The 9,748-nt window shown below is 49.3% G+C and overlaps 1 protein-coding gene across 2 annotated transcripts; it reads right to left on the bottom strand.

The window, feature by feature from the left end:
* Positions 1-1,665: 1,665 nt before the first annotated feature.
* On the bottom strand, positions 1,666-5,378 carry SOX21 (SRY-box transcription factor 21). Of its 2 annotated transcripts, XM_012769746.3 has the most exons (2): positions 4,019-4,498; positions 1,666-3,952 (listed from the first exon to the last, which is right to left on the bottom strand). In XM_012769746.3, exons 1-2 carry the CDS (start codon positions 4,453-4,455, stop codon positions 3,625-3,627), a joined length of 765 nt encoding a protein of 254 aa, XP_012625200.1. In that variant the 5' UTR covers positions 4,456-4,498; the 3' UTR covers positions 1,666-3,624. The 2 variants fall into 2 exon arrangements, with proteins under 2 accessions (XP_012625200.1, XP_012625199.1); XM_012769745.2 differs by having other exon boundaries at positions 1,666-5,378.
* Between the last annotated feature and the right edge of the window lie 4,370 nt (positions 5,379-9,748).

The raw sequence follows: 9,748 nt of genomic DNA, 5'->3' as shown, positions 1-9,748 counted from the left end.
GAGGGGGGTTGGCATTGTCAAAGGAAGTGACAATAGCAGCCAGCTCCTCTGCTCCCCCAAAGCCACCCCCTCGCGTGGCAGCGTCCCCCCCACCCCCCGCCACCCCCAGCACCGTTTCTTCCTGCGTCAACAGAGCCATTCCACCTGTTTGAGCAAAGCGCAAAGCAACATGCCTGGCCCCTTGGATACCAGGCTTGTCTAAAGCTTTTAGGCAACCGGGACTACCAAAGAAATGTCATGACTTTTTTTTTTTTTTAACCTTAGAAAGAAACAAAACTGGAAGAGCAAAAAAGGAAGAAGAAGGGAAAGAAGGAAGAAAGGAAGGAAAGGAGGAAAGGAAAGGAAGGAAAAGAGAGAGAGAGAGAGAGATGGAGAAATACCAAGAAATGGAGATAGATAAAAAATAGAGTTAAAGAGATGGAGCTAGAGATCGCGAGCCAGCAGCAGCTCTTTGCCTTGTCCCAGCGCTGTATTTGCGGGTCACTTTCAAGACTGCTGCGCCCACCCACCCCTGGCCCTTTCTCCACGCCCCCTCGCCCCAGAGCCGCTCCCCCGACTCCAACCCCTTCCTTCTGCACAGTCTAGCTTGGCAGGACGCTCTCTCGAGGCGCAAACCCCGCCGACTTGTTAGCAAAACCACTGGAGTCGGCGTGGGTGATAAACGAGTCTTTGGGGCCTGCGGAGGCCCTCAAACAGCCGCACGATCTGTGGCGAGGTGACCCTGCGCTCCCCCGGCAGCCTCCCCCCGCCCGTCACCCGTCTTTCTAGTCGTCTTCTCATTCTTCAACACTCGGAGCATTTCTCCCAGAAAACGCCGATCTTTGGGAAAAGGGGAGGGGGCGGGAGGGGGCGGGGAATCCTCAGGCCGGTGGGGCCGAGCTGGAAAGGCTCGGGGAAGTAACTAAGATTTAGGGCTGGGGTGATTTCCAGCGAGCCGCAGGAAGTTCCGTGTTGAGAAGTGATGGGCTGCTACAAAAGGGAAAGACGAAGCCTTGAAAGGATTTAATTAACCGTGTCAGGGATAATTACCCCTGGACAGTCCAAATTAGTTTTGCATAATCGCTCAGAACCATATGAATTAACTTATAATATTGCAAAGAGCTCGGGGAATAACAGGAGAGGGATCGTTTTAATTAGTGAATCAGGGTCAAACCAGCAGAGCCTATTCCACACATTTCCAAAACTTTTCATGGTTTTTAAAATATTATTCCGTTGTGGGAAAACAATGGCTTTAAAGACTTGGGTCGCTTATAAAGATGTGCAGCTCTAGAGATGGCCTCTCTCAATAGGGGAACTAGTTTAAGACATACATATATTATCTTGAGAATTTCCATCTCGGTGGGGGGTGGGGGTAGATCTCCCTATAGTCTTTTTTTTTTTTTCTGATACTCTCCTTGGTGCCCTATCATTTCTTAATCTGAAATTAAAATCCTTTATGATTTAAAACATTCCTTCAGTGGAAACTTGTCTAGCCCTGGAAATCCAACACTCTCCGTTAGAATGTGTTACCCTACTATTTCAATGCTATTAGCATGACAGAATAAAGCCCAAAGTTGCCATATTGTCGTTAGCAGTGAATATCCTTCCACATAAAACGTTAAGGTGTAAATAAGGAACGTCCCAAAGATAGGTGAACAAATTACACTGATTTAAGTGGTGGGGCTCTCCTAACCAACAAGATAAAGTGGTCAGGCAACTTTCTCCTCTTAAAATGTTACTGGAAACTGGTGAAATGCTTTGAACAGTCTGGATGTCTTCAATGGGCTCTGTTCTAGTAGTTCATGAATGCCTTTTTTTTTAAAAAAAGATAATACAACTACTTGGGTTTTTCTTTTTATCTTCTTTCCTATTCACGATTAAAAATGTGATAAATCAGGTTTTTGGCTCTGAATAACAATGGCTTGATTTAGATTTCCTAGTAAATCTATTCAACAGTGAAACAAAGGGTGCCTTTGGAGGATACCTTACACTTCACCTGGACCAGGCACGTAAGGGCAATTCAGATAAAAATCTTGTTAGGAACTCAACAAGAAATAGAAGATTTTCTCTTTTCCCTGGTTCAGGCTTTATTTAAACTCTTTGTTCAAAAAAAATGAACAGAGTGATAGTCGGATTCTAATTTACAGATATAGCTTAGACGTCTAATATTAAATTAGAAGATCACACAAGAAAACCATTTACACATAAAGGTTAAAACCAATATTTAAATTTTTAAAAACTTTATATTACATAAAGCCAAAATGAAACTAAATTACATGTTAGCCAACTTCATTCACAAACATTAGTCAAAATATATACATTTAAAAAGGAACAAAAAAAAAAGCTTTGAGGAAGGATCTTTTTCCTAAAATGTGTTTTATCATAATTTGCAAATGAATTGCAGGTGATCTCAAAAAATAAGCCAATCAGGGAGGGAACTCCAAAACACTTTAAAACGGCTCAAGTTGGGAGAGAAATGCTCGCTGAAAATGAGACATCTGTCGAGACAATTCTGTGCTTCTTTTCAGGTTTGCTAAATAATAAATATATAATTACCATTCAGACAAAAAAAGTCTGATTTAATCTTCGATAAAATTGCGATTCTGAAATAGTTCCGCAATTTTTAAAAGTTAACTTTTGACATTTGCTCAAAATGTTTTTGAGTCTAAAACCGACTCAAAGTTTAGGGCAATGAAAATAACACATTTTCCAAGACTCAAGGTTTTCACAGACATGTACACATTTACAATCTTAAGGTGAAATCAGCCCTAGGGGAAAATAGGAACCGCGCCTTTTCCCTTTTTGTAAACTTGTGTCAGAAATCCAAGCGAGCGGACTCAGGGAGACTTCTCGAGTGGACTCAAGGAGACTTCTCGTAGTTTTGTTTGTTTTAAGGGAGAAAATCCAATTGACAACTTTCATCTCACACATATTTCTTGTCTGCGTTTCTTGCTCTCGAGAAAGAGCTCTTGCTCTGATTTGCATATGGCGTGATAAACAAAAGAAACCGTGATCACCTCACATACAAAAGGCCAGATTGGAGCCGGTCACCGGTCAAGCATGGGTCCGGGCTGGGGGTTCTGCTTGAGAGAACAGAGATCTGCAGAGTTCGCACAGTACACACTCCAGGGAGCAAGTTTGCTCAGAGCCACCCCACTCCGAGATCAGCTCTTCCCGGGTGCCAGCCATTTCAGACCCAACATCTGAACGGAGTGCATGCAAAACAGACCTGGGGGTGGGGTGGGAGGGGCGGAGGTCATGAAAAACAAAAACGAAAACAAAAAAAACCAAAACCGACAATGAAACTTCCAACAAACAAAACTGGAAAGCCCAACATGTCAAAAAGTTACTCCACCTGCGTGGGTCAAAACGCAACAGGTCCCGAAGTGCAAAGCAAACACCAACTGCTGCCGGATACGCCCGCCCGCTTGGAAGTCGCTGCGGGTCTGAAACGATCCTGTGAATGCACACGCACGCTCGCCCGCGCACTCGCGCGCTCGGCCACTCGCGCCCCGACTGGCGTCGCCGCCTCGGCCAGGCACCTATACATCGTATGTACACCCCGCCCGGGCGCCCGGGCGCAGAGCTCGTACCTAGACATATGTACACGTGCGCGCGCCGGCGCTCGCGAGGCGGCCCGCGGGGTCATAGCGCGGCGGCGTAGGCCGCGGGGTAGGGGTCCAGCTGAGGCTTGCCCATGCCGGGCAGCAGGATGTAGGCGAGCGGCGGCTGCAGCCCGGGGCTGGGCCACGCGCTGCAGTTGCACGGGATCATGTAGCCCGGGTTGCCCGGGCTGGGGTGCGAGTGCGTGTGCCCCCCGGCGGCCGCGGCCGCCGCTGCAGCCGCCGCCGCCGCGCCGTGGAAGGCGCCCGCGCCCGCGGTCGGGTAGCCCAGCGACGACGCGTACGGGAGGCCGGACGACGACGACGAGATCTCTGCCATCTTGGAGCCCAGGTCGAGCAGCGAGTAGGGGCTGCCCGCGGCGGCGGCGGCGGCGGCGGCGGCGGCGGCCGCGGCCGACTGCGGGAAGAAGACGCGCGCGGCGGCGGCGGCGGCGGCGGCGGCCGCCTTCTCGGGGTTGGCGAGCAGCGACTCGGGCACCAGGCCGCCGCCCGCGCCCGCGTGCAGCCCGCCGCCCGCCTTGAGGGCCGGGTGCTCGGCGTCGGCCACGCCGCCCAGGCCGTAGGGCACCGGGAAGGCGAACTTGTCCTTCTTGAGCAGCGTCTTGGGCTTGCGCCGCGGCCGGTACTTGTAGTCGGGGTGCTCCTTCATGTGCATGGCGCGCAGGCGCTTCGCCTCGTCGATGAACGGCCGCTTCTCCGCCTCCGTGAGCAGCTTCCACTCGGCGCCCAGGCGCTTGCTGATCTCCGAGTTGTGCATCTTGGGGTTCTCCTGGGCCATCTTGCGCCGCTGAGCCCGCGACCACACCATGAAGGCGTTCATGGGCCGCTTGACGTGGTCCACCGGCTTGGACATACTATCGCCGTGCCGCGGCTGCAGCCCGCCGCCGCCCGGGCCCTCGCCCTCGGCCCGGAGGAAATCAATGTTGGCTGCCCGGGGGGCCCGCTCGGCCGGCCGGCCCTCGCCGCGCCCCGCTTCGCGCCCAGGCGCCGCTCCCGCCCGGGAGGAGGGGGCCGGGGACGAGCCCCGGGCCGCCCTGGTCTCTCCCGCGAGCGCTCGGAAAAATCCTCTCCGGGACACTGCAACTTCTCGGTGCTCCCTCACCCCGCAGCGGCGGTTGGCCCTGTGCTTTCTCTCGGCCCGTCCTCCCAGGTTGCGTTTGCTCTCGAGGTCCCCGCAGGTCTCCGCTGCCCGGCAGAGCTCTCCCCTCCGCTGTCGGCTCTCTCTTAAATGCAGAGCAGCCCCGAAAGTTGCGTCGCGGGCGCTCCACCGAGCGGAGCCGAGGGGCCCGCCGCCGCGTGCTGCCAAGTGCCAAAGGGGGCTCTCGGCGGCTGGAGTGTTTGGGTTCTCCTCGGTGACTTTTTCATTTGACAGAAGCAGATAGGGTGGGGAAGGAGGGGAGGTGGGCCTGGAGGAGGGGGAGGCGGAGGAGTGTCCGGGCGCGCCACGGGAACACAGCGCAGCAATGGATATAAACACAAATACAGCAGCACCAGCCGTCTTCGTGGCTCAGGGTAGGGTACGCTGATGGGAACCCCCCAGTCAGCTGGGATTTGATTTTTTGCGGGGGAAGCTGGACCCCCAGCACCTGCCTCTCGAGTCCTTCTCTCCGGTTGCTGGACGGGAGGGGCGAGGAAAGAGGCTGGATGAGGCTTGAGCAAGCCTGAGGTCGCCCGGCCTCAGAGGCAATTCTCCCGGCTCGCCGAGGCGCTGCGTCCCCCGGTCCCCCGGGCCATGCTGGCTCCGCTCGCTCCGAGGCCCTCCGGGCGCGCCGGCCGACTAGGGTCCCGGAGCAGGCCGGGCGTGGAGGGCGCCGCAGCCTCCGCGCGGCGCGGCAGGCCCGGCACCGGCCGTGTCCCCTCCTCGCTGCTGTCGGCGGCCGCCTGGCACTTGCAACTAACTTCGCCCAAGTTTCCTGCGCCGGCGCCGCCGCGCCTGTCTCGGCGCGCTCGCCTGGGAGCGTGCGCCCGCGTGCACGCCTCGCCCGGGCCCCTCTCCTCGGTCCTCCGGCCGGAGCCGAGCAGGCGCAGGGGCCGAGGTGCTGCAGGAGGAGAGTTAAGGAAAACGCGCCATCACCTCGGTTCGCAGGTCCGCGCTGGGGCAGCTCCCGCTTTCCCCCTCTCCCGCAGCGCAGCGGGCCCCTTCCTGGCCCCGGCCGCCACGCCGCCGCTCCGGAAGCGGCTGGAGCCCTCTGCACGGGCTTAGGTGAGTGTCGCCACCTGCGTGCGTAAGCGCCCGAAGCCGGCGCTGGGTGTGCATGTCCAGCCGGGGCTGAGAGTGAGTATATCTGGGGGCGTGCGGAGGAGGTGGAGCCCAGGACTCCAGGAGGGAGGAGGGACCAGCGCAGCCTCCTCCCGCTCCCACACCCCCAGGACCTCGAATTAACAGATCCCCTCCGCCCCCTCCCAATACTCCTCCTCCCACTCCTTTTCACTTGAGAGCAGGTTGAGGCGAGTGGAGAGTCCGGAGCGCGCCGCGGAGTCTGCGCACTGTTTGGCGTCGGCAACCCCGGGTGTCATCCCCGGCTACCCAGGCCTGGCCCGCGCGGCTGCACCGGTGGCGTCTCTGCCAGCCTCTGTCGCGAGGAAGAAGGAGGCACGCACGGGGAAGACAGCCTCTCAAACTACGGAGGAAGAGGGTTAAGCCTGGGGAAGGGGGGAGAATCATACTTGAAAATGTCTGAGACTGTACCTAGCAAGAAAGTGCTCATTTTCCTTGGAGGGCCAGCTGTTACTTGCAACAGATGCTTTCCGCAGTTTCTTGCACGGGCGATGCACCCCCTCAGAGGTAGTGGAATGAAAAATAGTTCGGGAGGTTTAAGCGTCCTCTTGGCAACCCTTTCGAAAAGGACCTAGCCCAGGCTGAGAGTATGCATTCTTGACTATTCAGGTCCTTGAACATTTTGGTTGGTTTGTTTTGTTTGAACCCCGTTCTCCAAGAACCATCTATATGCTGATCTCTTTAAGGTACAGTTAACTTACAGTATCTCATTTAAATGCACAGATAGGACGAAGGTGTTTAAAATCAATAAGTAGTATAAATTGTTTCTCTGAGGGAAAGAAAGAAGTAAAACATACCAATCACTCTGTGGGAATATTTTTAGGCTTTTAAGCCCAGTTTTCTTCTTTAGTAATTGGGGTGATTTTTTTTTCTTTAAAATTGACATGATGCAGACATCAAACAGCATAATTCCGTGTGCATATTTTTCTCACTTCTTGGTATGCTGCAACACACTTAGGACATGATCTGTCTGGCCAGAAGGTGGCCTGCCCTTCAGGGAGAACTTGCTTCCCTTCTTTCTTTGGCAGTTTGGATTTGACCTAGCTCTGTGCTATGTGCAAGTAGGAACTTCTATAAACGGTTAACTCTTTAAGTCTTCGTGTGATTTATGTTCAATTCATACACACACACACAAAAAGCATTGATAGTAATTATGAACTTAAATAAAAACAGGTTTAGGCCATCAGATTTATTTAAGAGTTAGGCTTGTTTTGTTCATTTTAATAAAAGAATAGTGATTGTTTTTTTTAAAAATTTTGAGTTGTGATAACATAGAACTGTGAATCAGCTGTGGTATGTATGGGGATTGGTGTTTTTCTTAGGATGTCACATTTATAAATGCTTATTTTGTATCAGTTATGCCCTTAAATTGCTAAAACAATTGCACTGATTTCTCTAGAACCATATTCCTTTACAGACTCTGTAAGACACTCTGTCATTCATAGACTCTGGGTGGAGCAATGTTAAAACACTAGCAGGTGTAATTACATAGACTAGAATATTAAATATACTGTTTTGTGATGATAAACTACAAAATTATCCTCTGTGAGCTTTTAACCTACTAACTCATATAATAGGTTTGAGACAAAAATATTATACGCTGTCACACAAAGAACATATCTATAGGGACACAAGATATGAAAAACTATTATTCACTAAACATTGTGAATAAAGTTGAATCTAATCATGATTATCTTGCCACATAAAAAGGGATGAGGATTGAGAAAACGTTTTATATTGATGAGTTAAATTATTTTATACTCTTCAAATTTAAGTTTAAAAATCTAATGCAATAAATTATTACATTGGAAAGAAATGTTTGTATATATGATTGAAATGTATGCTTATATATGCAATATCTTATAAAAATAAAATATGTAAAGTTCGTTGATAGGTTTTCCAGTATAAATTTGAAGTATTAGTGATGGTAAATGAGCCAAATGAGGAAGTTCTTAAGTCTGTCTAGTGATAGTAAATGACCAAAATGAGGAAGTTCTTAAGTCTAAGAGTGTTGAATTGTGGAAAACAAAGGTGTCACAAAAAGCAACTGGACTATGTGCTTATCTATTCACCAAATAAAATTTCACATATTTCAAAATAGAAGAGATTTGGTTTTCAATTTTGGTTTTTAAGGGGATCGATATTCTTGGCCTAATCCTTCACAACTAAGGAGAAAGCTCTTATTAAGCCATGCATTAAAGGAAGGCAATGTAGCATCACAATTATTAGCCAGCCTTCACACCTCTTGCCTGAGTCTGGTTGAGCTTTTAACAAAGTAAATTTTCCAGTCATTTTTATTCATATGTACCAAAATGTGGATTCAGTTTTAATTTCCTCATATCAAGAAATTGTTTGAATTGATAGAGTGTTATATTTTTGTTCTTGCACAGTTTTATCTTAAAGATGAAAAATAGCAGGGTATAGGAAATGCAATAGTCTGTATGAGTAAATAGTGAAGGAAAAATAAACTGAAAGAGAATTATTATAAGTTTGATGGGCTTTATCTTGTCAACTCTTGCTTGTTAGCAACTAGAGAACAGTATAATTTGATCAGTAGAATCTGTGTGGGTCTGTATTTTCCTTGTGGCCACAGTGATACCTGTGATCATAAATGTGTCTAATGAGAAACTGAGAGACACTCTCTCAGAAAAAGTTTATGGGTCTGTGTAAATTCAGTTTCCTCTTTTCCCTCTTAAGTCCTCCCCAGTAAATGATATCTTTTCAACTCTAAAACTTTCACTAGGAGGCAGCAATGAGGTTGCTGGAGAATTAAAAAAAATACCTTGGCCACATCAGACTTGCTTTCTCTTTCTCTTTCTTTTCCATAGAAGAGGAGAGAATACCTGGCTCTCAAAGAGAACTGAATCATTTCCTCCCTCTTTGCACTCTCCTCTCTCTCACTGGATTTTCATCCAGATGGCCACTTTGCCATTTTTTTCTAGAACCATGGAGGCAATAAACCACAGCAAAGATGGCAAACCAGTGGGGTACTGAGAGGTGACCAGATGGAAGGGCAGTGAAGGTGATGCCCCTAAAGTGCAGAGGCTGAGTAATCACCCCAAAACACCAAGAGCTGAGAGCTGGTTAGAGAACGTTGGGGTTCTGTTCTTAAGCAAGTGCAATGAAGATCCATGAGCTCATCCTTGCATGGAAGGATGCTACAGCCTGTTTGTCCTGCTAAGAAGGAAATGAGTAAACTGCGGCAGCAGCCAACCCTTAGCCTTTTGTCACAGGTCCTGCTCCTGTCAGCCCCCATAAGAGGGGAAAAATGACAAACACATGGTCCCCAAAAAGCTTGAAACACATGATGAGCTGTTGAGTTCCACAGTCATGGCAGGAGCCAACAGCTGCACTAGTTACTACTACATGTTCATCTTCTTGAAATTTCTGTCCCTTTATTCTCATTACTCCCGGGGAACTTGGAAATTGGGGATATATAGATAAATTATGGAGAACACCTTTCCTCCTGTCTCCTTAGCAGTGTTCAGCAGGCTGGCATTTTCAAGAGAAGCTTTACCCAGATGACAGAGCAAGACAATATCAAAAATAGTCCCCTCTCACTCCATGTCTAAAAAAAAAAAAAAAAAAAAAAAACCTATGAAAGAAGACAAGGCAAATAATCCAAGACAGACAACTTCACAAAGTACCGATTTCAGATCTCAAAAATCCCATAGAAAAACACAATTTACTTAGGATAAGTGCTTTTTTTTTTTTTTCTTTTTCTTTTTTTTTTTTTTTTTTTTTTGAGACAGAGTCTCGCTTTGTTGCCCAGGCTAGAGTGAGTGCCGTGGCGTCAGCCTAGCTCACAGCAACCTCAAACTCCTGGGCTCAAGCGATCCTTCTGTCTCAGCCTCCCAAGTAGCTGGGA

The sequence above is a fragment of the Microcebus murinus genome, chromosome 13, assembly GCF_040939455.1.
Source record: "Microcebus murinus isolate Inina chromosome 13, M.murinus_Inina_mat1.0, whole genome shotgun sequence".
In the NCBI taxonomy this organism is placed as follows: domain Eukaryota; kingdom Metazoa; phylum Chordata; class Mammalia; order Primates; family Cheirogaleidae; genus Microcebus; species Microcebus murinus.
The sequence above is the reverse complement of the archived record's forward strand: the minus strand, read 5'-3'. Positions and strand labels throughout refer to the sequence as shown.

Excerpts from the sequence above, each read along its gene's own strand:
- SOX21 (XM_012769745.2), bottom strand. The coding sequence starts at position 4,455 with ATGTCCAAGCCGGTGGACCACGTCAAGCGGCCCATGAACGCCTTCATG.